Source organism: Eublepharis macularius, chromosome 9, assembly GCF_028583425.1.
Source record: "Eublepharis macularius isolate TG4126 chromosome 9, MPM_Emac_v1.0, whole genome shotgun sequence".
NCBI classification, from domain to species: domain Eukaryota; kingdom Metazoa; phylum Chordata; class Lepidosauria; order Squamata; family Eublepharidae; genus Eublepharis; species Eublepharis macularius.
The window spans coordinates 70894496-70922483 of NC_072798.1; the positions used below are offsets into that span (position 1 = coordinate 70894496).

Below are 27988 nucleotides of genomic sequence, written 5' to 3' on the forward strand. Positions count from 1 at the left end.
CCTAGCTCTGCGAAACTAATTTAACACCTAAAGTCGGTTCAGCGGTGCTATCTTGAAAATTTAAATATCCTGGTTACCTCCATGATGGAACTCTAGTAGAGAATGAATTCTGAAAACAGGAGAGAATGGGAGAACAGATTTTGATATTGTATGATCCTCTTCTATTGAAATTCTCTCTGATTGATTGGGCTGAATACAGAACAGAACACCATTTTCCATGTAATAAAGAGAATGCCACTGCCCTTCTGCCTCCACACATTTCTGATCAGTTTGCCCTCCACTTTGGCAGGACAATGAACTGGCTTATCAAGTGGTTACCTACAGGCCATGTTAAGTTACAATTCATCCAAGAGCGATCTATATCCTGTCTTTATATGTCTTTAGAAAGGATTAGAAAAGGCCATGGATGGTACAGCTACTAGTTATGTTAGGAAAATGGAATGTCTGGCTGCCATATTCTTGGAACAAACAAGTGGTGGTGTGTGTGGCCATCATACCTTGCTTCTGAGTTTTGGGCCTCTGTTGAAACAGTACTAGCCTAATAGCAGTAATCATTTGCCATACATCTATATCCTACCAAATAATGCTTCTGTTACTGGTTTTAAATGATGTTAAAGTCAAAGCATTAAAAGATATTTACTTCTATTTTTTTCAGTGTTCTGTGTCCTGTGGGAAGGGTTTAAAGTATCGTGATGTGTTTTGTGTTAATAACTTCCAAACTCAACTAGGGGACAATGCATGCAAACGTTTAAAGAAGCCTCGAACCCACAAAGTTTGCAGAACTACCAGATGTCCTGCATGGAAAGCCAGCAAGTGGAAGGAGGTATTTCAAGCTTGTTTTTGTGTTATACTCTTTCCAAAATATTGTGGATTAACATCATATGTATTAAAATATACAATCTAACTTTTAAAAATGTGGTACACATCACTACAAGTCTGAATATGAGCCCCTCTACAGCCTTAGCAGATAAAATGTATACATAAGGAACATTTAATAATACACTCACCTGTATTTACCTGAGAGAATGATGACCCTGAATGGTAGACAACCCTGCTAAAATGTTATATGTATTTTTAAATTCTACATACACAAAAATGTATGAAGATCACCTCTTTTTCTTGATGGTCCACCTGGGAAAAACATTCTTCCTTTTGGGTAAATATGGTATTTCTTCTGTGTTATCTTCTCCCAGTAGATAGTGCTTGCTCAAAATGATGATTTTTACTCACAGGCATACAGGCACCAACCAGTAAACATATTTAAGATCCATTGATTTAAATGGGAAAGTTAAGTAGGCAATCAACTATTTTTTGTAAGAGGTTTTTTGTGAGATATAAGAGGTTGGCTTTGGCTAGATTGCATCCACTTTTACGTGTGAGGCAATATTCAGGCAATACTGGAACATAATGTGAAACTGGGAGCCAAATACCTTGACTTGAAACACAATGTAATTTTACTATAACCTCGTGAGCTTTACATTTCAGCCTTAAATGGTTTGGAGCTGAGCTACAATCTTTGCCAGTATGAGCCTATCTTGATGTTGAGATCAGCTCATAAGGTCCTCCTTTGTATGCCACCTTTCGTAAGGGTTTGTTTGGTGGGAGCATCCAGACTGGAGAGCCCCAACCAGGGAATTTAATTTAGCAGCATCCTTGGCTTTTTATTAGAGAATTTGCTTTTTATTTGTGGGAATTGTTAGACTTATACATTAGAAAGGACAGTATTTGTTGTTGCTTCTTGAATTCTTCTTTTCTAATTCTTTTCGGGGCAATCTTATTTTATTACTATTATATGGAGCTGTGATGGGCTCAGCTTCAGATGCTGAGATTGCCAGACAGTAAGAGTGTGATTGGCATGCCTCCCCCACCCCCAATGTGGCTAGCCTCAAATGGCAGTTGGGGATGGAACATTGAGGGGGCTGACAGTTGGAGAGTAAACTGCAGAGTGGAAGAGAGTTGGGGTCTGGCTTTTGACTGGAGAGGGTCAACCAGAGAATCCTCTGTGTGAGGAAGTAATGTTTGTGAAGCACTTTTAGTCCTTCGACTAAAGTTGGAGAAACCAGCACTAACTCCTGCTTAGACTTGAGAGATCTGGGAATTATAGAGGGCCAAGGAAGTGGGTAGAAAGTAGTCTCCCTTTCAGTGCTAGGAACAGGGTTATCACTCATAACTATAACACCTGCCCAGTATCTAGTAAGGGTTTGACTCAGTGGAGCACCCTAAGGTCTGGAGAGGAGAGAAACTCATGCTGTGTCTGTTCTTTAAAAGTAGAACATTTGTAAAGCAGTATCAACCTCTGAAAGAAGCCAGCAACCTAGTGTTATACCAAGTGTTTTGTGCCTCACACCAGTGAAATTTCTGTATCAAAACCTTTCTGTTACATCAGTTCAAACATTTGCCTACCTGCCTTCTGACTTTACCTACTGTAAATTAACCTTCTGTTACATTTTGAAACTCCCCAAACCTTGTGTGCCAGTTTCTGCTAAAGCGAAGCGCAAACCCCTGATCTGTCCCCTACTAAGACTTGGCTGGGAAAACCATAATACTTTTATGTTACTGAAGGGTGGGTCAAGAAAGAAAGTTGAAGCTTAACATCAACCACGCTACCAGAGGCTTCCCCGCCCAGTATACAGCTTCATAGTCTTAGAGAGGAGAAGTTTTATCTCAAGGTAGGGGAAGATCAGCTCAAGCGTGAGTTGGACATGAGTTTGTGACAGGAGCATCTCTGGAAATGCATTGTTTCAGAATGTGGGAAATATAAATGTTGCAAAATAAATAAAATAGGAGAGTGCATTCAATTTATGCCTCACCAACGTTAACATACTGAATCAGCCATGTATGGTACATCTCTCTCCAGAGACTCAATTAACATCTGATTCTTCTGCCTGCCTCAGATTGCCTGGAAGGGGAAAGTATTTTGAGGATCTGATGTAGTTGGCTTGTAAATCACACAAGCTGTGTTCAACAGCCATTTGCCCCTGTTAATCTGTTTTACCACATAATTAAAATGGCATCTTCATGAGTGGTATAATACAGCAAAAGGGGTGACTTGACTCTGAATATAGAATCATTTTTCTTTGCATCATGTTGCCTTTATTAATATATTTGTGTAATTAATTAACCCTGTGTGCAGGGATGCATCTTTTGTCAACATGCAAATGATGGAGATGACTACAAAGCTACAAGCCATGTATAAAAGACCTGCTCTCCTTTCTCACTTAAGTACAGTTCACTATAAAATTAATAGCCATGATACAAATGAGTCTGGAGAATAGAAGCTTCAGCTTTGCATCTGTGATTTTCAAATAAAATTAATAGAAACAAGTTGTGGTATGTGCTTTTCACTCAGGCTGTAGAAGGTCATATGTTTTCCCTTTTTGAAAGGTACGCATTTTAGGAAATGTGCCAGGGAGAATATATATAAAGCAGAGGAGGATCTGCCTTTAAAAAGGAACACTGAAGGGAGGTGGGGGAAGTAATGGTTAAATATGATGTAGTGGTTTTTGAAGTCTGGAGAACATTGACAATGATCAGATGAAACTTCGAGAAAGCATCTGTTCTGATTTGTGTGTGTATGAGAAAAGAGAGAGCATGAACAAGTGCCATTGTATGTGAACAACAATACCCATTTTCCCAATTATCACAAAAATGGGATATAAACAGAAGAAAATAAACAGTAAACTTGTGAAACTGATTTTTAACTCTGCGTATGTCTGCCTCTGTGTATTTATTTCAGTGTTCTGTGACTTGTGGGGTAGGTGTTCAGCAACGGGATGTTTACTGCAGGCTGAAAGGTAGTGGTCCAGTTAATGAAATGATGTGTAATCGTCTTACCCAGCCTGCTAGTAAAAGGCCCTGTTCACTGCCTGCCTGTGCACGGTACCAGTGGTTGACTGAACAATGGCAAAATGTAAGTATAGTCAAGGAGAACTTCTGAGCCAGGCTTCTTTAACCAGTTAACTATCTGATGCTGATTCAGTTACGAATACAAATAGTATGCATCTAAGTAAAAAAACAATCCATAGGGAAAACACCATAGTTAAAATGACAGATAGTGCTATCTAGAGTTTTTTGCTTCATGTATAAATTCTTTACATCTCCTTCTATGTGTCTCTGTGTGTTTTTTAGTTTGTCTATAGCCAGGGCTTTTTTTGAGCAGGAATGCCCTGGAACAGCGTTCTGGCACCTCTTTAAAATACCCATGTGATTGGTGTCACGCAAGTATTTTTTAAATTGTCTGTTTTGGCCATGTTGGGCCCATTTGGGCCCAGATCAGGCCCAAAATGACCCAGATTGGGCCGCTGCCAGGTGGAGGAGGGTCCCCCGCCCGGCAGCTGCCCATTCCAAGCTGACTTGGGCTCGATCCAGGCCATTTTGTGCCTTTGGGGCAACTTTGGGCCCATTTAGGGCCTGAAACAGCCTGGATCTGGGCTGAAATGGCCAGGATCGGGCTGCTGCTGGGTGGTGGAGGGTTTCCCCACCCAGCAGCGGCCTGTTCCAGGCTGACTTAGGCCCAATCTGGGCCATTTTGGGCCCATGGCACAGTGTCCCATCCCGTGCCGATTCAGCCTCAATCTGGTCCAAATTTAGCCTTATACAGGCCAAATTGGGACCCCCATTGAGCACGGTAGTGCTCCTGGGGCGGCCACAGCCTGCTTGTTGATGTCACTTCCCGGAAGTGATGTCATCACACACCTTTAGGAGCGCGCATGCGTGCTCTTGTGTGCACACACATGTAATGAGAGTCATGCCACCTCCTCCTGGGAGTTGCTCTGGATGAGAGTTTCTCCATCTCTTTCCCCAGAAAAAAAGCCCTGCCTATAGCATTGAGAATGCCAATGGAGTAAGTGATACAGCTATAATAATGTTATTATTATCCCCACAACAAAACACCCTGGAAGGTGGGTGGGGCTGAGAGAGCTCCAGAGAACTGTGACTAGCCCAAGGTCACCCAGCTGGCTTCAAGTGGAGGAGTGGGGAATCAAACCTGGCTCTCCAGATTAGAGTCCCACGCTCTTAACCACTACACCAAACTGGCTCCCTATGTGTATACGTATTTTGACAATTAAGGCCTTGCTATTGAAATCTAGTTTTACAGTTCTATCTAAGCGTGCTGCTGTATTCAGGAGGTGTGTTTATGTATTTTATTTACAAAATTTATAGCCTGCCTTTCTGCCCTCATCAGGGCCACCAACGTGGCTAACAGATTAAAAATGTACATAATAAAAGCACATCTTCAAAACTATTAAGCAAATCCAAACAAAAACATTATTAAAACAATTTAAACCAAGCTAAAATGCACAAACCAAGCTAAATTACATGTGGGAAAATACAAGAATAGCAATTAAAATATAGGGCAGGAAGGAGAGATCACTGAGGGAATACCATACCCCAAAATAAAAGTTTTTACCTGCTGGCGGAAAATGGCAACTGAAGGGAACAGGTGACTCTCTGAGGAGAGAGTTCCAAATTTTTGGTGCCATAGCTGAGAAGGCTGTCTCCCAGATTTTCATCTGCCTAATCTCAGAAGGCATAGGCACCTGAAGCAAGGTCTTGGAAGATGATCATAGTGGTTGGGTAGGTTCATAAGGGAGTAGGCAATCCTTCAGGTGTGGGGCTTTCTGTAAGGCTTCAATTGTGCCCAGAAACAAAATGAGAGCAAGTGTAGATAGCTCATGACTGGAGTGATATGGTCCCTATGACATCCTGGCTGCAGCAAAACTCAGAACAATTCAATTTATTTTGCTGGATTTTGGTTCCTAATTCAGAGGGGCTTCAGGAAGAGCCAGTATCTCATGCTTTCTCTTCCTCAGCCAGGGCCGGCACATCCAGGGAGGCAGTGCCGGCAGCCATCTCGAGCGCTGACCAGGGGCGGGGCCCGCCCCGTGGGGCTGGCGGCAGCAGTGCTGGTGGCTGAGCGGAAGGCCTGGGAAGCCACCCACATGCTGCCCCAGCCGCCTGCTGTACCTGGCCCGCAGCTGCTGTGCCCGGTCAGGAGTGCATGCTGGCAGTGGCAGCACAGGACAACTGAGCAGGCAGGCTCCCAGCCCTCCCGCTCAGTTGCCCCTCAGCTGTGGGCCAGCCAGGCGTGGCAGGCAGTGGGGGTGGTGCGGGGCAACTGAGCAGGAGGACTGGGAGGCCACCCCTGCACTGTCCCAGCTGCCTGCCATGCCAATGGGGTGGCTGGCTTGCAGCAGCATGCCCTGTGTGATGATGTCATGCACAGTGCGCGTGGGGACAGGTATCTGGCCTCAGGTGCCAGAAACCCTGGCACCGGCCCTGTCCTCGGCATGTTACATTGAGGATCTTCCTGCACATATTTGCAGGGTGTGTGTGTGTGTGGGGGGGGGGACTTGAATCAGGCCATCATACTGAAGCAGTGGCAGCTAACGCTTATCCTTGCCAACTCCTATCCCTACAGGGGGAAAAATATACTTGTATCATTCCTGTCTTTTCTTCTACTAATAAGGTCTTTCCTGAAAATGGTGCAGTATGAAGCATTTATCTCTCCTACTTCAGAGCCATGGCTCAATCCAAATATGGATCCTCTGCAACAAATATTAAAAATTAAAGTATATATTAGAATCCCCATTGTCCCCTAGTGCATTTCCCCTGGAGAAGAGAGGCTGAAGCTCCTGATACAAGCATGAATTGTATGTTTCTCCAGCAGAAATTTGAAACCTGTATTTTGTCTGCAAAAGAATGAGGCATTTTTGATCCTTTAACATTGTAGTTCTGTGCAATGCTCTATGCTCTATGTATTTGCTTTTCTTTTTATGAAAATCCTTGTTTTGTACTTTTGTATTAGGTACTGCTTATCCTGTATAATACTGTATATATATTTTTTCAAAATGTCTTTATTGCCTAAAGTTCTTTCTAAGAAGTCATGTAGCGCTTAGCAGGCTTTCTCTGGAAGAAAGCCAGCTTGAGAAATGTAGCCCTTTTTTTCTATGGGAAAGTAGCGGACTAAATTTTGTTCTTATTGCCTTCAGTGCTCCTTGTCATGTAAAAAAAGGGAAATTTACCGGTCAGTAAAGTGTGTGAATCAAAATGGAATCCAAGTGAGTGAAAGTTTCTGTGATACAGTCATGAAACCATCAACTACCAAGAACTGCAAAAGGATTCCTTGTAAATACATTGTGATTACAATAGACACATCACAGGTACATTTATCCATTTATTTTGATACTATTTATGTTCATGCTTGTAATCTAGTGATCTCCAGGGTAGTACCTTGGGTTGCCATGGTGACTGATGTGTTTCCTGATATCCACTTCCTTCTGGAAGCTTGGGGATAACATTCAAAGGATCTTGAATGAAAAAGAAAGAAGTGGGAACTTTCAGTCCCTATCATATTGTGTTTGGCCCTACCTCATGCCAGCTGTTCTGTGATTGTCACCATTATGTGGTGGCATGCATTAACCTTTCTTAAAAGTTTGCACAGGCATTAGGACTCTTGTAAAAGTTAGAATCATAACATTCTAAAGCACAAACAGCCTCCACCCATGCTCCCTTCCAACAACTGAACAATTTTTCCTGATTTAACCCATATTCCAGCTATTCAACCTTGTTTTAGCATGAGACAAAATATTTTTGGCGGGGGTGGGGGGGTGGGTTATCACTTTTTTTAAAACCATGGAAATGAATATACTTTTTTGTGCTGCAAAAGATGTATATTTTACAATGTGTGCTCTGCTCATAAGGGGATGCTAGTCTTTGTTTCTTATATGTAAATAAGAGTCAACCGTGATCATGCTATTTGGCAAAATTAATGGGCAGAACATTTCTCAGTAAGGTTTGCAGCCTGATATCTTAATTAACTGGACCAGAGACCATTTGACACACATTCCCTGCACCCCACCCTCTTAGCCACTGCTGATTCTTATAGCATAGTTTACTACTCAGTTAAATAGATGTCTTTGAATATGAGCACTGAGAGTGGATTCCAAGGCTATCCCATGTATGGGACTCAGAAGTCCCATTGACCATAATGGCATAATTTTCAGAATATTTTCTTCAAGGATGCACCATTTATTTACTGCTCCCTTCAGACCCCTGACAGTATTTCCAAATTACACAGAATTTTGACTACAAGCCTAGGCTGACTTCCTAGGGAGCAAGTCTCATTGATATGAGTGGGAATTAGTGATTATGTGCCTCTTATGACAGCAGTTTATTATTTTAGTGTCCAGCTAGATGTTCTCTAGACCATGCACAAAAGATGACATTCTGTGTTGAAGCCAATGATGCCCGAAATAATCGTGGCTACGACCTGCGGTCTGCAGTTTACCGAGACTGCCCACTCTTGCCATCCCCGTTATTGAAAGAATGCAACATTAGGGCTTGTCCATATGCCTCAACATGGAAAGTTGGGAAATGGAGCAAGGTGAGTTTTCTGCAAAATAAAGAATTTACAGCACAATACTTAATGCCTTCTAAGTCCATTGAAGTCAATGGGCTTAAAAGGGTGTAACTCTCCAAAGCATCTCTGCTCAGAGTGGACTACTGGCATACCACTGAGACCTTGTGGTCTTCTTTGTGGTCTTTGTTCAGTGCTCGGTGCCTTGTGGAGTGGGGACGCAAGAAAGAAGAGTAGAATGCATGACAGCAAATGGTTCACCCAGTGGCTTATGCGTATCACGTTTAAAGCCAGAAGCCAGAAGGGTTTGTCGTGCAACAGACTGTAAGTAATTGGTCACTGCTATTCTGTGCTGTCTTGGAATCCAGTGCAGTCCAATGGAATGTTTCATTCATAAAAAGAACATCACCCAATTATTTTATTTAGGTGAACCATTAACCAGCTGCAAAGAAATCCAGATGACTAAAAAGATTAGAAAAGATGGTGAATACCTGATTAACATTAAAGGAAAAATGATAAAGGTATTTTAATGCATTTGTCTGAAGAATTGCTATAGAATTAAACCATGTTTGCCTAAAAGTAATTCAGAGCTTCTGCTGTTGAATTTATTTTGTAGATTTATTGTTCAGATATGCAGCTTCAGGATCCCAAAGAATATTTAACATTGGTGAAAGGGCAAGAGGACAACTTTTCAGAAGTATATGGATACCGGTAGTCTTACTTGTTTTTAAAAATAAATGAATGAATTTGTTTATGCTGTTAACAAAATTATATGTGCCATGACAAAATGCATATGTATAGTTCTGAACTCCCAACCTTAGTTTCACAAGCTGACTTTGGGCAAGTATATAAGATCTATAGTATAGAGGAATCATCTCCATGGTAATCTGTCATAGCAAAATTGAACAGGAGCTTTACAGAACTATCTTTTAGCATTTCTATGAGAGCGAGCTTTTAGAAGTTCAAGTTCTAAGTAACTGAGATTGATATAGTAATTTATGCAGTTGTGGGAAGCCAGTGCTTGCTGCTTACTGACTTCTATAGCTTTTAACGGAAGTGTCATTGATGTGCATAAGAGCCTGATGTTAGCTCTCTGGAGTCACTTGAGCAATAAAACCAATGTTTTAGTCAGAGTTAAGTGTTAGTTAACTAGTTATGGGATAGCATTTTCCAACATGTTGGTTACATCAGATACCACTGGGGCATGCAGGCGGCCACCATAAGTGGTTGCATGCTTTTAAACAAGCATATTCTAAATTTACCAGGAAAAAAATTGTGGAACCCCTTCTGATTTCTGTGGTGCTTCTCTAGAACTCTGTGGTGTTGAACACTATTGCCAAATTATTTCAAAATTCCATTTATTTTTAGGGAGAGCATTAAGAACTTGCTTACCTCCAGGGCTTTTTTTCAGCAGGAACGTGGTGGAATGGAGTTCCGGCACCTCTTGAAAATGGTCACATGGCTGGTGGCCCCGCCCCCTGCTCTCCAGACAGAGGGGAGTTTAGATTGTCCTCCGCGCTGCTGGAGCAGCGTGAAGGGCAATCTAAACTCCCCTCTGTCTGGAGAGCAGGGTGGGGGGCACCAGCTATGTGACCATTTTTGCCGAGGGCAATTTAAACTTTTAAAAACTTCCCCCTTGTTCCAGCTGACCCAAAGTGATGTCATTGTGCGGTCCTGGGAAAAGAGGTGGTGGAACTCAGTGGGTTGCCAGCACAGGGGGTACTACCTCCTGCCAAGGGTTGCCAGCACAGCGGGTTGCCAGCACAGGGGTACTACCCCCCCCGCCACGAGTTGCCCCCTGTGCTGGCAACCCACTGAGTTCCACCACCTCTTTTCCCAGGAAAAAAGCCCTGCTCTTTATTGAAATTGATAATAATAACTGATAGTAATAATAACAGTGTGCTTATATACCATTCTTCTAGACAGATTAGTGTTCCACTTACAGTGCTGAACAGAGTCAGTGTTACTATTTGCACCATACAGCTGGGGAGCTGAGGCTGAGAAGGGTGGCTTACTCAAGGCCTGAGCTCATGGCAGTAATGGGACTCAAACCAGCAGAACACTGGTTCATAACCCGAACAATAAACCACTATGTTACAGCAGCTCATTTACTTAGAAGTGTTTAACTTGGCTGGATTTTGCCTTTCATTTTAGCTTAGTTGTAAAATACTTTCTGCAGCACAGAATGATCTCATTACCCCTAATGTTTATAGCTTTTGATACGGCACAGCATTGTGATACAATATGCTACCAAATATACTAAAAGAAAAAAAAACTAATGCATGTTTGCTTGCAGACTTCAAAATCCATATGAGTGTCCTTTTAATGGAAGTAGGAGGCAAGACTGCATGTGCAGAAATGATTATCCTGCAGCTGGCTACACTATTTTTAGAAAAATAAGACTTGATCTCACTTCTTTGGAAATTAAAAGTGAGTCCTTAACATAGTAGTTTGAGTTTCATGAAAAAAACACGGTTTTTGCCATAATTTGTTTCCTTTTACTAGGTAAAGGTAAAGTTAGTCCCCTGTACAAGCACCAAATCATTACTGACCCATGGGGGACGTCGCATCACGACGTTTTCTTGGCAGACTTTTTGCGAGGTGGTTTGCCATTGCCTTCCCCAGTCATCTACACTTGCCTTTTTAATCTCCAGTAGTGCCAATTAAAAATATTTTTATGTCCAATTTTCCACTGAAAAAGGGAGTTGGATCCAAAAAAATGCTCTACTGTCAACAGAGCAGAACAGCACTTCTGTTGATGTGTGAGGGTAATTTTTGCCAATTTCCTCTTCTCACTTGTCCCAGATATAGAACCGTTCTGTTTTACCAGATCTGTGATGCGTGTTGCTGTTTTCAAGGATCATGTATGTGTGAACCCATCATAAGACTACTGATGATACCATGCTTTCCATATGTCTAGGAAAATAAATGTTGTTCACATGCATCCAGCACAAGAGACATGATCAACATTCATCAGGAGAGGAGGAGACTGCCATAATGCTGTACTTTATGTGTAGGATACAGTCTAATGAGTATTAAATATGATCTCTATAAATATATTCTCTACAGTCTCTGGACTCTGCCTATAACAGAAGAGGTGTTTTGTTTCTACCTCATAACATAACTCCAGTGTGTATATAACATAACCATTGTGCTGCCTGCAAGTTAAGTGAAATGGGCTAATGCACATCACATATTGTGTCAGCACAGACATTGGGAGGGACATAGAAATATAGAGGCTGCAGGTCCATGTGAGAGCCTATGCCCTCATCCAATACAGAACTGTGTGGGTGCAAGGGATTCCCTATGTTTTTGTTGGAAGAAAGGACTGGCCCACATGCAGAAATGGAAATAGGTATGTCTTTATGATATGTTTCCCTTTGGGGAACAGGATGGCTGTATGCATATAGACCTCTGGATCAATACCATAGTGTTCATGTTTCAGGCCCTATTATATTTTAGGAGAGCCAGTTGCTGTTTTCATACTGCTTACCAGCCACAGAACGTCACACCAAGCTCCCGGAACGACAGTATCTTCCTGGAGCCAGGAAGACGTTGTCGTTCTGGGAGCTTGGCGCGATGTTCCGTGGCTGGTAAGCAATGTGAAAATGGCAAGTGTTCAAATCCACCCTCTGCTGTGGACACTCACTGGGTAAAATTGGGCCAGTCACACAAGTTTATCCTAACCTACCTCATAGGATTGGGGTGAGGAGAAAGTGGAGGATAGGAGAATGATGTAAACTGCTTTGGGTCCCCTTTGGTGACAAAGGTGGGATATCAATTAAGTAATTAAATACATGTATTGAGATTTATTTAGCTTTTTTCTGGTAATAACAAAATTTTGCTTTCATTTTCTAGCTACTGATTTCCGCTTTGCTCACACAATACTTGGGAAACCTGTTCCATTTGCCACAGCTGGAGATTGCTATAGTGCTGCAAAATGCCCACAGGTAAATGAGTGGGGTTGTTGTAGAACTTAGAGCATTGGAATTTTAAAAAATCTAAAATATTTAAATCTTAAAAAATCTCAGAATTTTATATCTAAAAAAATCTAAAATCTAAATAATCTTTTAAAAATCATTGAGGATTAACACTCCCCCCAATGATGCAAGCAGTACTGTACCTATAAGAAACAAATGCCCACTGCAGTGGCTATTGTGGGAGTTGCTAGGCAGCCACAAAATATTGCCAGTCTTCAAGCCTTGGTTTCTGTCAGTAAAAGGAAGGAAGAGGGTTCAGGGCCTTTTCCAGGCCTGTTTTTCCTTTGAGGGAGGACTCATTGAGGCTAGGCCCAGCAGTGACCACTGGCATGCCTGGCTGCTTGCTACTATACAATAGCAGGCATTCAATGAAAGCCAGTGGGTTGTAGTGGTCAGAATTTCAGACTAGGATCTGGAAGACCTAAATTCGAACCCCCTTGGAACTTGCTGGGTGACCTTGGGCCAGTCATTCTCTCTCAACCTAATCTATCTCAAAGGGCTGTTGTGAGCAGGGTTTTTTTTCTGGGAAAAGAGGTGGCGGAACTCTCAAGAGGGAAAAGAGGAAGAAACACATGGGATTCTTTGAAATCATATTATTTTCAAGCACTATTGCTGAATATTTTCAAGAGGTGCCGGAACTCCGTTCCAGATCTAGAGGAATCTACCTCTTCATGTTCCAGGGTTGCTGCAAGGCTCTGGGGCCAAGCTATTATTTATTATTGGTACATTTCCTGCTGCCTGCTCAGGTGGGGTTTCTGGGAGTGGTATGGTAGGGATCTTGATGGCTGGAGGAGAGCCTGCTGGCCCCAACGAACATGTTTGTGAACAGGTCATGTTCATCAATGTTCGTTGTTCGTGGATGGCAATGAACAAGGAACACCATGTTCGGGCTTTTTTCTTTTCGTGTCCATGTCTACCCAGAAGTCTGTGTGCATCCCCCACTTGTTTTGTATATACTTTTCTCAATCCCTATTAGTTTTATTTCTGCTTCTTTTACAATGGATTTTTACATTTCCCCCCAAACATAAAGACATGTCAAAGTATCCACAACTTGCAGAATTCATGAATTTTCTTCCTCATTTACAAGTCTATCAGGGAGCTAGTGATTTGCTGTAGTCATTCACAGTCAGTTTATTTGCCTTATAGAAGGCACTGGGAGAATTGTGGGAGTGATCCTAGTGTCCGACAAAGATCAAAACTCAAATTCCTTGAGAATATGTTCCTATACATTCTTGAAATTCCTACTTTCATCTTCTCTTGTCTTGGATCTTCTTGCCATGTTACCTGTCCAGATTCACAATGCAATACTGCCCTCTTGTGATCCTGCAACTTCCCTTCACTGATTATATTTTAGGCTGGAGACAAGAGAATAGGTCCCCCCCACCCCGAGCCTTAAGGGTGGTATGACAGGTTAATCCCAGTAATATCCTCAACTCATGACTGCCTCTGGAAAACAGGGTTTGCAAAGTTTTGTAGTATTTTATAAATACACACTCTCAAGTACTTGAGCTCTTATCTGACACTACCTTTTTATGTTATAAAATATGTTTAACTTACATTTCTCCAAGAGTTCAAAGAAATAACATTATATAGGCCTGTTAGAAATGTTCTCAAGTTGATATATGTCTTTTTGTTTCCTTCCACTTTAAAAGGGTCAGTTTGGCATTAATTTGGCAAGCACTGGACTGAGGCTATCTACTACTGCAAAATGGATTGCTCAGGGAAATTATGCTACAGTTCAGATACATAAATCTCAAGTAAGTAATTTCTTTTATCAATGACTTGGGCTCAGCTTGAGTAGTAACCTTCACTGAGACAAAAAAGCATCCGGTGCAAAATGCAGGAAGCTGTGCCATCAAGGAAACAATCTTTTTAAAAGGATTGGAAAATAGCATATGTGGGAAGTCTAAAGGAAATGGACTTTACAAAAACAATTTGGAGCTGTATTGCACCTAATGGAAAAGACATGGCCTAGATTTGTTTGTCTTTCCCCCCATATTTTCAGGTTCTCAGGCATTTCATGCACTGCCAATGAATTTTTAATTGCACATTTTCTCTTCAAAATTCTGTGTTACGTACGATGTCTTTCCCCTAAAGGAAGGTTGCTTCTGTGTTTAGGTATCACTCAGTTCATAATGAAGCAGGTCAGATTAGGGATGTGCACATGAAAAAAATGGTAAATTCAGTTTGCTCATACTGAACTGGAGAAAAAATTCTGTATTCTCAGAATACCAAATTGATTGTCTAGTTTGGTTTGGTATTACAGAGCAACTTTGGTAAAATTTGGCCATAGTTTCCTATGGGAAACTCAATTTGGGTTTTTCTGGTGGCCCAGGGAGGTCATTTTTGACTGAATTTCACCAGATTTGCAAGGTACCTGCTCCTGATTGTCCTCTAAAGACTTTCCAAGTTTCATAAGGATTAGACCCCAAGAGGCCATTTTACACCCCCTCCCAAAGGAGCTGTCCCCAGCCACCTCCAGTCTCCATTATTCTTTATAGGGAAACTATGGGGACTATCCAGGGGGCTGAGGATGGCATTTTGCAAGCAAAATACACCAAATGTTCAGGGGACTTACTCCTGACTGTTCTTTAAAGACTGTCCCCCCCCCCCAAGTTTCAGGGAGGTTGAACGCGGGGGTCCAATTCTGTGGACCCCTGAAAAAGGTGCCCCCAGCCACTCCATTTATTTATTCCCAGTTCTTGATGGGGGAGCAGGATGCTCTCCAGTGAGGGGACATACTGGGCATGGTTGATCCCCCCCAGTCAGTGTCCCAGGGGAGGGTTAGTAGGCTGGCCAGGCTCAGGTGCATCAATGATGCAGTCCTGCAGGGCAGCAATCCCACCCCACTGAGCCCAGCAGTGAAAGAAAGTCCACAGGGTGGATGAATCCAAGGTAAACATGTCCTGTGGTGGAACAGCCATCTGGAGGTTTGGGGGGTTGGGTCCAGTCGTGGGCTGCAGATAATGTCCCCGGCACCATTTTGTGTCAGGAGCTCCTCCTTTCCCATGCCAAGACAGTCCCAACAGTAGCAGGCCCCCATGGGCACATTTAAGAGTTCCCTAATGGGAACCTTTTCACCACTTTTGTTAGAAGTTTGAGGGTGCCAGTCCAGTTAACTTCTACTGTGAAACCAGACTTGCACCATCTGAGGATCTCTTCACCAACAGGTCTGGCATGCTGCCCACTTTCCCCTCCCCTGTATCAACAAAAAGCAAATGGTGCCAGTTTCCAAAGATCTATTTTAGCCCCACCCAAGGGATTTGGCATGCCCAAGGAGAGTTTAAACTTTTTCTTTTAAAAAGTTCAAGTTAAATAGCCAACTTCTGCAGTATATTTTGATAAATGCAACGCCTTGGACATGCAGAACTAATTAAGGATATTTTAATCATAGTGTTGTGAGGATGAAATGGAGAAGGGAGAATGTTGTAAGCCAGCTTGGGTCCCCACTGGAGAGAAAGGTGGGCTACAAATGAAGTAAATATATAGATAAATAATCCTAACCTTCATTGTTGTTGTTAACAATTGCATTTGAGTTCCTCTTTCTTTCCAAAGAGTTCCAGGCAGTGTATGTGGGCTAATTCCATTTGGACTATTTTGCATAACTTTCAATAGCCATGGTTTCTCACTAAATGAATACCCATTATTTTGTCTTCCCAAATTATTAGGATGATACTAAAATATATGGAAGATGTGGAGGTTTCTGTGGAAAGTGTATTCCTAATACAGGCACTGGTCTCCCTCTTCAAATACAGTAAGAACAAAGAAATCAACAAAGAAAAATCCTTAAGGATCATATTGTATGTGCTGTGATTTTCTCAGTCATGTTTGTTTATTCAGATTTCCTCACCATGTAGTGGAGTAATTCAAAGGATTAAAACCAGTTTGTCCACACTTACATGTGCATAAACCACTAGACTAAACCATCAGGCTTCTGTAGAGATATTAACTCGATGTCCTGCCTCTGGCCAGTTCCACCATACAGGCAGACCAAATAGCCGCTCAGTGTGGCACAAATCAAGAGCTGCTAGCTATGCTGGAAGCAGTATATAAGTCTGGGTTTTTGTGCTGCTTTTAGTGCTGTGAGGTTGTAGGGATCCATACTCTTGAGGTTTCTTCACGATGTTACGTGCACACCTAGATGTTTTATGTGTTGGTCTGCAACTGGAAAATGTGACAACAAATAGACGTCTCCAAACACCTATAGTGCATAGGAACACTGTTCAGGGAGCCAGAACTGGTTGAAGCCTCCTGTCAAGCCCTATCATTCGCTAGGCGACTTTGGTTGCTGCTGCACAAAATGATAAGACTTCATTTTTACAAGAATAGCCATATGGTTACATTTTTGGTGCTGTTACTTCATGTACTGGAAGAGTGAGCTGTGAATGATCCTCCTGTTACCTGTGGCCACCATTTTGTGTGAATAGGAAGGACAACACATAATATTTTCCAATTTTGATAAGCACTACCAGAAACCCATATTTGTTACTGGTGTTTGCACGTAGTGAAGCTTGAAAATACCTATGTTGCCTTATTCACACAAAATAGTGATTGTGAACATGAGAGGATTGTATGTAGTCTGCTCTTGTGGTATATGAAGTATGTTAGTGCCAAAGAACGTAACACTTGAACCGCAGGGCTATGGCCTAGGATGGCCAATGATCTTGTATTGCTCTTTGTAGAACAGTTTGTGAAACTTGTGAGTGAAATGGGGTTTACACTCACCTGTTACGAATAATTTTTGGTCCTCAGAGCTACTTTTTGCTGATACAGTTCATGTAGCAGTTTTAAAAAACAACAACTATGGTCGTATGGTGATTTTAATCCTAATGGTGCTCAAATGGAAGCAGCTGACTTCAGCTTCAGTAACGTCCTTGGTACATGCTTAATATCAGTGCTGGCTTTTGTTGCGTGTACTATACGATGATGTCAGGAAAGCATCCTTGTTTTGGCATCTAATGTTAGGAAATCCTACCTCTTACCCAAATGTATACTATAAAAACATTGAATTGTGTATGTTATATTTTTTTTACTGCAGTGCACATCTGTTAGATGTTTAGAAACGTTGCCCAAATACTCGAAACACAGATATTGCTAGCTGAATGTTAATTGAAACATGGCTTGGCTCTGATGCATTTATGAAGTCCCAGCAAATAGCTCTGTAAGAAATGGAAACCAAACCCTGGCTTCAATGAGATCTAGTTTGATTCTCTAGTATTCCAAAGAAATGAGTAGAAGTATGCAGACATATAAAGTATGCAGAAGCTTCTTCTCCACTTTAGACTCTACAGAATTCTGGATGAGAGTTGACAACCATATTTCATTTTTTTTCTGAGGGTCCGTTGAAACATGCACTGAAATATTCAATATTGCTATTGTAGATAAGAAGACTTTGTCTTTCTCAGGAGTGTCTAGGTGTTGAATTTGTGATTTAAGTTACCCAAATCCCAAAAAGAGTAGAGATCTCATTCAATTAAACAAAAACGTATTTCAGAATAAATTCTCAGGTATTCAGAATATATAACACATTATGTAGTAGACACATGTACTTTTCTTTGTGATACCTCCTGTTCAAGCCAATACCAGCTATGAGTGCAATTCTCATTCCATTCAAGCCAATGGCAAAACTTCCATTCATATTTATGGTTCTGTATTGTAACTTAAATGATTAAACCAAATATAAGTTAACTGCCAGCAAAGTATTGGTAGATGAGATGGCAGCTATATTATGTTACCAGAAAAAATATTTGGATTAAAGATTAGTTGAGCAAATGCCTTTTAGCTAACACTGATAGATAAAAATTTTGTGACCTCTGTATCAGAAAAAGTATTTTTGCACTATGTGCCTTATACTAGTTTAAACATGAGAACTGTAACATCCTTTTCCTAGAAATGTTTATATTTACTATACAAATGTTATAAGTTATAAAATCTTTATGTAATAATAAATATGCTATGTGATTATTTCCTGAATACCCCACTGTGCTCATTTCACCATTAAAATGCTCTTAGGAAAGAGTGTCTAACAGCACATTTTGAACGTATAAGTTGTGTTAGCAGCCAGACTTGCCCTCATGATATTAAGAAGTCTTATGAATATGGTTATATCATAATCCCCTCTCTGTATGTGTTTTAAACACAAAACGCTGTTCAAACCAGGCAGAAAAATGGAAGCCAGATCCTGGCTGGGGGATGGAAAATTACTAGAATGTGAAGTGTCAGGCAAGACCAGCTTTCAGCCTCCGCGCCCCAGAGATGTGCAAGATGTTAAGACAATAGGGTCTTCCCTGAGTTCTTGAATTAATCACCTTAACACACTCTACCAATTTTATTTTATCCACTTGCCCAATTTCAGGCAATTCAGGGCTCTGATAGCCTTACCCACCTATCCATCACAGGGCATCAATCATCACTGATAACTTTAGTTTCACCCAGGAAGGTTTTATCAAACCTTCCCAGTTTATTGTCTCACCCTGGAGGCAGCTCACCAGTCCATTGTCTCACCTTGGAGACAACGTTCCAGTTCTTTGTCTCACCCTGGAAACAACCATTAAGTTATTGTTTTTGGAAATGAAGATGTAATTTTGCCCCAGGGTATGTTCCACAGTATAATTGGACTACCCCTCCACCATAGGTGTGGACATGCTCTCAGATCCAGCATCCACCCTTGGACTTCTGCCTCAGCTGTTCTGCATTGGTTGCTCAACACTCTCTCTTCTGGACACCCTCTTCTGGATGGTATCTATCACCCAGTCCCTCAAACTGTATCCACCACTGCTTTCAAGTTAGCTCTGAGTGTGCATTGTGTGTGTTTTTGCGTGCTATGGATCCTTATTATTTTCAATAAAAAACCCTTTTGATTGAGTATCTGCCTCATTATTGAAAGAGCCTCTAGCAGGGACAATCCTCATATACATAGGTGGAGATCTTGCTAAGTTACCCACCTCTCGCTGCCTCTCCTTGCTCCTCATTGGGTAATAGCTGTAAATACTGTTCTGTAAATAATGGGTTACTTTGCATAAATCTTTCAGGTTTACTTCACATATGATATTTTCCACTACAGATAATCACTGTAAAACAAAACAAAAGCATCTGTAATATCGATGTTTCAAATAGAGATGGGCACGTACAGCAATACGAACAAAAAAAAGTCATGAACAGCCCAATCTGTTGTTTGCGAACAAGCTGTTTGTGAGGCCCCATTTTAAATGAACAGGTGGTCATTGCAAGCCTCGTTCATTGCTGTTCGTCTTGCTGTTCGTCAAGCCAGACAGTCTGGCACCTGCAATCAATTCCCTTGGCAATTTAGGCAAGGATTGTCTGAACTCTTGTCTGAACTCCTGCTGTTGCCCGGGAAACCCCAATCTAAGCCCCATTTAGCTTGATAGGCAGGTCTTCCTTTCAAGTGTGGAGCTCCAAATTTGTTACAACAAGGGAGCAAAGAGCATGGGAGGGGGCCCCCCAGCTCTGACTTTGCGGACAGTGGAGAGGGAGAGACAGTTGCTGTTGACATTTTGATAGAGTGCAGTGGAGCTTGAATTTTCTTTGTGTGTGGTGGGATAGGGATCTACCCCATTAAGTTCCAGGGCTGCTGCCAGGCTCTGGGCCAAGCTATTATTTATTATTGGTACCTTTCCTGCTGCCTACTCAGGTAAGGTTTCTGGGAGTGGTGCAGTAGGGATCTACCCCTTCAAATTCCAGGGCTGCTGCCAGGCTCTGGGGCCACACTATTATTTATTATTGGTACCTTTCCTGGTGCCTGCTCAGGTCAGGTTTCTGGGAGTGGTGCAGTAGGGATCTTGACTTGGATGACAGCTGGAAGAGAGCCTGCTGGCCCCCATGAACAGCCAACCATGAACATGTTCGTGAACAGGGCCATGTTTGTGGTTGTTTCTGAGTCCCTGTTTGTGGATGGCAATGAACAACGAACATCATGTTCTGGTTTTTTTCTGTTCATGCCCATCTCTAGTCTCAAAGTGAGGCACAAGGGCTTTTTTCACGGAGCACCTGGGTCAAGAAGTTCCTGCAGTTTCCCAACCAGTTGTTTTTTCTTTATTTTTGTTTCCAAAATTTTGACTTCATTTGTTATTGCATTAATTCCTTTTCATTTACATACAGATTCAGTGGGAAACACATACACTTATACAGTAATGCCTTTGTTTTTCTAATCCTTTCAGTGACAGAGAGGTTCTGGGATTGTGACCATCCAAGGGATCATTTTGACAAAAATAAGAGAGTTGGGAGGGATTCTAGTTTTATAGGCAAGTTTCTTTGCAGAGTAGACAGAGGCAGAGACTTATCAGTCCCAGGCAGCTGGAGGGAGGGAGGCATTGGTCAGGAAGAGCCATGAAGCAAGCAGGAAGGCATTTGGCAGCAGAAGAAGCCATGCAGTGACTTTCATCGGGCACCCCAAGGAAGACAAGGTAAACAGCGGTACAACAGAAAGGACGGGCAGAGGCCGGCATTTCAGACCTCCAGGAAGTCAAGGCGGAGTTGCAGAGTGGGCCCAGAAGCTGTTTTTGACTGCTTTAATTAGAATAGTTCAAAAAATGGTTCCCAGTCATTTTCGAACCATCTGATTTCTTCATTCCCTCTCTGTATCTGAACGTCTTATAAGTGATGGGAAAGAATTAAAAACAAAACAAAAATCCAGACTCAGTAAAAAGATGGTGAACATTTTTTAAAAAGTTGCACCTGTTGTTTGAAAGCCAGCAGAGACGGTGTTGGACAAGGAGTTCCAAGAACAGGAGCACCACCACTTTGCTCACCTTGTCAAACTCCTAACCACCTCTCAGTGTACTTTAGACCCCAATATAAGCAGGTAGCAAGAATGGCCACTTACGTAGTGATGGAATACCGTGCAGGAGATCTGAAGAAGTGAAAAGTCTAGTCATTGCATTTACGCCTTTCCAAGTGAGAACTCATTGCAGGAGTCTAAAGGACTAATAAGGGATGCAATATAAAGGCCATTGGTGGAGTAAAAAAGGCACATGCAGAGGTGCTGTGTTTCGACCAAGCTATGATAAATATTTTGTAATGCAGAAAGATTGTCTGCCTTCTGCTTTAGACCCCAAAGACTTGTTAGCTGTGCATCTGTGAGGAGAGTATTTTTGCTGGCAAACAACAATCCGACGCAGTATGCTAGATAGCTGCAATATATTCCAAGAGAGCACATTCATTTTTTAAATTCAATTTCAAGGCATCCACTATTCAGCCCTTATTTTACATTTTATGAGACTTATGGGAGCAATAGGAGTTAGCCGTGGTACAGACAATTTAAGGCCCTTGGGTGAAAGGCATGATGGGATTGCACAATACGTTTGTATCCCTTAAAGTAACTATATGCTAGGTTGTGAAATATATCCATGAAATCTTTTTGTAAATATTTGATTGCTACAAGCTGCATCCTGATTACTAGCTTTGCTCTTCTTGTTGGTACATTGCTAGGTTTAAAAAGTCAGTGATGGATTCCTGTAAAACTGCATACTGTGAAGAACAGTTGATAGTGGGGTAAATTCTGTTTACTTGGAATTTCACCCTAATTGTGTCATTCATAGCAGCAAAGATATGAAGTGTTGACCAATGGGAGCTTTGTACTGGCATTTGTAGGAAAGATTAGTTTTGAAAGAAAGAAGGCAGCCAGCCTCTCTTTCAATGTAGATCAGTGCACCGTAATTAAAACAAATGGAAATATGCTGATCCAACTTTTGTGGAAATTCTAACTCAAGAGATTCGTATTTTTGTGCACATGCGCGCGCGCACACACACACACACACACACTTTTTCCTTCCAACAAAGATGATAGGACAATCAGGAAGGCCTTTGTAGGAAGGCCTACAAAGGAAGGCTTTGTTGAGATTTCAGGCTATTTATTGGAATTCAGAAGAGCAGGATATATTCGGATTACATTCAGAGACTACTACAGCAGGAGTATATGTTTACATATACATATGTACACAAAGTGGTCTTGGATTGGTAAAGAAACAAAGATATGTAAAGAAACAAAGATGCTTTAGGCTGATCCTGCACTGGGCAGGGGGTTGGACTAGATGGTCTGTATGGCCCCTTCCAACTCTATGATTCTATGTATTTTGTCCGGATTGTATCTTTCACTGCTGGCACCAGTATATTTTATTGTTTTGACATCTTTAGGATTTGGTAAATGGAATGAGAAATTAATCACCCAAACTTCTAAAAATTATAGCAAATGTAGCCTCTGAAGCTGGAGTATGCCTGTAAACTAATGGTAGTATTTTTTAAGATGCTATTATTGCTGAAAATGTAGAATATTTAATAGAAATCCTGGCAGTTTCGTATTTATGTTGTGTTTCCAATCCATTTTCTTAATTGAAATGACAGAAATGTTTTATCACACTTGACCTTTTGTGCCCTTTGGAAAGGACCTGGTTGTTTTTGGATTTATGTGTACAGCACCACCTTGTAGTTATAATTTATATTTTTAGAAATTACACTGCATAATCTCAAATAACAATTTAATCTCAAATAACAAATAACAATACAATTTAATATATGAATATAAGACCAATGTACATTACACAGATATAAAATCGAAACGCTGGGAAACTTAATGTATTTTAGATATTGCTTTTCCAATAAAATGTAGCTAAGGATAGGGGAAGGTCTTGCTATCAGCTCATCCCAAAGCCTATGGTTTATTTATCATTGGTCAGTGCTAGCGAAATGCATCCACTGTTCCCAAGCACAGTTCTAGTGGTGACCTGTGTTGGGAAAAAAATGTCTTGCTTGAAACTTTCATGGCTCTTCACAGCCTCGTGGGGAAGGGCAGAGAAGGTATGTACATGCTCCCAATTCAAGACATCCTTTTTTGACCTGCATATTTTCCTGACATTTGGCTTGGGCTCACTGGATTTGAATCCAAACTTCTGTAAGTTGAGCAGAGATGAAAGGTAATCATTCTTGGCAGAAATCAGTATTTCACGGCTTACTCAATGAGCACTTTCCCCAGATCACTCTCAGACTCGCTTCCTGTTCTGCATAATGAACCACTCCGTCCTTCTGTTGTCCATTGGTAGGATTTCCACATTGCACACTCTGCAAGAGCGAGGGCACTCTACAACAACTGTAAACAATAACCTTTCCCGACATTTACTCTTAGTGCATGAACCATATGTAATGGGAGCATGAACTACCCATAATCCTCCAAATGTGAGGTCACTATTATGTGTGAATAGGACAATGCACGTAGTTTCCCGTGTGTGCACCGCTTCAGTACATGCAAAAGTGTGCCCTCAAGAATCTCTTCATGTGTACAGAAGTGGCAAAATATGTGCACAGCCCAATTCATATAAACTGGAGATGTGAAAGAGACTGTCACTGGAGCTGGGGTGGCCTGGGCGGCTGGATGTAGCAAACTGGGTAGAAGTTGCCATTCCATGACCCTCTTTCCTCCTGGGAACACAGCAGAAAACATCCAGGCAAAGATGTTCATGCAATAAAATGGCTGTCTTTATTTCCCGCACCATTAGAGAGAGACAGCCCTCCAAACCTTGGAACAGGGGAAGGCACCTCCCTCCTTCCTGTCAACTTCCCTCTCCAGCTCCTGGAGAGATGCCCTGCAAACCAGGTTTCTAAATTTTCGTTCTCCCAGTTAGAAACCCTGGATTGGAGGTATAATGAAAATGAATTGCCACAAAAGTGGAACACTTTCATTAGCTGGCTGTATGCAAGGAGAGGAGGGAGAAGCAGGAGAGAAGCCCAGAGATCCCCTGGGAAGGATCATTCGTAGTCAGAGATCTTCAAAACACTAACAAGCGACTCAAAAAAGGATGCCTGTGCTTGCCTGACTGAAAAGCATACAGTGGTTCTGGTATATTTTCAATTACTTATTTAAACCATTTCTATCTTCTCCAGAATCTGCATCAGGCAGCTTTACAAAATATAAGATGATCACATGAATGGTACTCATTTGTAGGTATTCAAAATGTTGTAAGCATTAAAATTTTATCTACTTACTTTTATTTATAACCACTTTTCACACTGAGACTCAAGGTGGGTTACACAGGAGTTTGAAGACAAGCATAAATCCTATACAGCAATGACACATAGCAGAGATAGACCATAATTAAATTGACATGACTCTCAGGGCCAAGCTACAAGTGACAAATGACACTTGAACAGCAAGTGGATTGAGTGGATGGCAAGTGAACAGGGAGAAATACACTTGCTGTTCAAGTGTCATTCGTCACTTGTAGCTTTGGCCCTCAGATAGACCATAATTACATGACTCTCAGATAGACCATAATTAAATTAAATTGATATGACTCTGAGGGCCAAGCTACACATGACGAATGACACTTGAACAGCAAGTGTATTTCTCCCTGTTCACTTGCCCTCCACTCAATCCACTTGCCGTTCAAGTGTCATTTGTCATGTGTAGCTTGGCCCTCAGTCAGAGCTTACATGCACCAACAGTACATAGCAATATATTCTACAGTCCCCATCTTTCTACAAAAACTTTCTCTGGGCCATTTCTTACAATACAGTTCTATTACCTGAATAAAAAAGCCCTCTTCAATAATTCAGTTTTGCATAGTTTCAGGAAAACCAATAGACAGGGAGACTCCCTAACCTTCTGTCAGGCAGGACATTCCACAAAGTGGGGGCCACCACAGCGAATGAGTGTGAACAGGCAGGTGTTGATTTACCCATTTGCAAGGTGGTCTCTTCAGAAGGTTCTGCTCAGGTGAGCAAAGCTGCTGCAGTAGAGTGTAGGGACAGAGAGACCCCTCTGCTGATATGATAGGCCAAGGCCATGTAGAGAAGTCTCTCTTCACTCACCAGAACAGACCCAAAACCTTGAATTGGGCAGCCAATGGAGTGACTTTAGGTTGGGAGTAATGTGGATGCTTGGTCTAGTTCTTTTTTTTTAATTTTTATTGGTGAGTACATAGTTATTACATACATTCCCCATCATACCTAATTTATTTCAACCCCCACCCTTTCCCTCCCCCCTCCTTATAGACTTCCAACAGCTTTCCAACCCTTAACCTATCTTATTACTTAACTTATTTTCCATTAAATTCTTCTAAATCATATATGTATTATATCTCTTACTCTAAGCATATTCAAATTCTCTTATATATACTCTATCAAATCCACTAATATATCCATTCTCTACATCACTATTTAAACTGTATATTTTTGATAAAGTCTCTTAATAGTAATACTAGCTTAGGTTAATTAATAGCTAAATTTTCCCATTAGCGGTAAAGTTACTTCTCTCTTCTATTTAAGAAATCACAAATTAATAGTTCTCAAACTGCCACAGTCCTCCTTTCACATCCCATTTTTTTCCTAGATATTGTTTCAATTTCCCCCAGTCTGCAATATATTCTCCTGGATCAAGGTCTTTGAGTTTTCTTGTCATTTTATCCATCTCAGCCATGTACAGCAATTTGTAAATCCAATCTTCTATAGTTGGTATTTCTTGTACTTTCCATTTCTGCGCATATAAAAGTCTTGCTGCTGTAGTCATGTAAAATAACAATGTTCTGTACTGCATTGGAACATCTTCCATTCCCAAGTTCAGTAGCAGCAATTCTGGGTTCTTATTTATTTGGGTTTGCAAAACCTCATTAATTACTTTAATTATATCTCCCCAGTATTGCTTAGCTACCTCACAAGTCCACCACATGTGGTATAATGACCCTTCATGCTTTTTACATTTCCAGCATCTGTCTGACATATTAGTATTTCCTTGCGCAATTTTCTTTGGTGTTAGATACCACCTGTACATCATTTTATATACATTCTCTTTAATATTTGTTCAAGTTGAAATCTTCAGTGTATTTTCCCACAAATGCTCCCAAGCTTCCATTGTTATTTCTTTATGAAAATTTATTGCCCATTTCACCATCTGGACTTTAACTATTTCATCTTCCGTGTGCCATTTTAGAAGTATTTTATAAATTTTCGAGATTTCTTTTTTACCTTCTTGTAAAATCACTTCTTCTAATTCCGACTTTTTCAATCTTATTCCTCCTTTTGAACAGTCCAAGTTGTAAAGATCTCTGATTTGCCTATATTGAAACCATCCATAATGAGGAGATAACTCTTCTTGCGTTTTTATTTTTAACCTTTTATGTTCCATTATTGTTATCTCTTTATAGGTTAAACATTGTTGTTCATTATAAACAGCTCTCGGATCTATTACTTCATATGGTACCACCCATGAGGGGTGTATCGTCCTCTCGTATTTAAATCAACAATATTTCCAAAATCAGAATAAACAACAATGAAGACAAAGGGCAGCCCTGTCTTGTACCTTTGCTTATTTTCAGTTTTTTGGTCAAATCATCATTCACTACAATCGCTGCACGCTGGTCTTTATAAATTTCTTTCACTGCTTGTATGAACTTTTCTCCCATTTGCAGCTTTTCCATAGTGGCAAACATAAAGTCCCAATTCAGATTGTCAAATGCTTTTTCCGCGTCCACAAAGAAGAAACCAACTTCCCCATCACAATGCTTGTCATAGTATTCAGTAGCGTTTATTACTGTCCTTAGATTATCCTTAATTTGTCTATTAGGTAAAAATCCAGCCTGTTCTTCTGCAATGAATTCCAACAACCATCCCTTTAACCTCTCCGCCAAAATTTTTGCAAATATCTTGTAATCATTATTCAGCAACGAAATTGGCCGATAATTTTTAACATTAGTCAGATCTTGTCCGTCTTTCGGAATCAACGATATGTTGGCTTCGTTCCATGAGTCAGGAATCCTTTGGCCTTGCAAGATTTCATTCATTACCTCTCTTAAAAAAGGTGCCAATTCATTAGCCATCATTTTATAGAACTTTGCCGTTATTCCATCCGGACCTGGTGCTTTCCCTAATTTAGTTGATTGTATAGCTTCTTTTATTTCTTCCTCTGTCACTTCTCTGTTTAACTTTTCTTTCCATTCCTCTGACATCATTGGAAGCTTCGTTTTCTCCAAATATTCCGCTATTGAATCTCTGTTCACCTCCTTTTTTTGATACAATTTTGCATAGAATTTAAAAAAAGCTTTACTAATAGCTGGTCGATCCAACAGTATTTTATCCTCTTCTCGGATTTTAATTATAGTTTTCTTCTCTTTTTTCTTTTTTAATTGCCAAGCTAGATATTTCCCAGGTTTGTTTGCACCCTCAAATAGTTTTTGATTCAATTTTTTCAAATTCCACTCCAATTCTTTATTATTCATTGCCGTCAGTTGTTCTTGCAGAATTTTTATGTCCTGGTATATTTTCTTCTTCCCTGGTCTTTTCTTAAGTTGCATCTCTTTGGCTTTAATTTTTTCCATAATTTCATGTCTCTTTTCTTCCTTTCTCCTTCTGTCTCTTGCATTTAAATCCATTAATATTCCTCTTGTCACAGCTTTGTATGTGTCCCATACCTTATGAGTTGGCACGACCTTATTCATGTTATATTGTATAAAGAACTTGGTCTCTCTTTGTAGCAACGCCATATTATCTTCTATCTGCAGCAAATCCTCATTTATCCTCCATCCTCTTCTTTTAGTATTTTTCCCAAATTTCCACATAACTGGATTGTGATCTGAGCCTACCTTGGGCATTATCTCCACATCCTTAGTCCATAACGCCAGTTCCTTGGAGGCCCAGATCATGTCAA

At 41.0% G+C, this 27988-nt stretch overlaps 1 protein-coding gene across 1 annotated transcript in view; it reads left to right on the forward strand.

Annotated features, from left to right (window-relative positions):
• The window catches only part of ADAMTS20 (ADAM metallopeptidase with thrombospondin type 1 motif 20), a 93491-nt gene extending 74288 nt beyond the window's left edge, over nt 1-19203 (forward strand). Inside the window, exons 29-39 of the mRNA XM_054989207.1 lie at nt 656-823; nt 3737-3910; nt 6993-7163; nt 8186-8386; nt 8554-8683; nt 8786-8880; nt 8976-9070; nt 10656-10789; nt 12218-12309; nt 13992-14096; nt 16008-19203. Of these exons, the coding sequence (XP_054845182.1) occupies nt 656-823; nt 3737-3910; nt 6993-7163; nt 8186-8386; nt 8554-8683; nt 8786-8880; nt 8976-9070; nt 10656-10789; nt 12218-12309; nt 13992-14096; nt 16008-16097 (1455 nt within the window). The 3' untranslated portion in view covers nt 16098-19203. The remainder of the gene's footprint in view (nt 1-655; nt 824-3736; nt 3911-6992; nt 7164-8185; nt 8387-8553; nt 8684-8785; nt 8881-8975; nt 9071-10655; nt 10790-12217; nt 12310-13991; nt 14097-16007) is intronic.
• The last annotated feature ends 8785 nt before the right edge of the window (nt 19204-27988 follow it).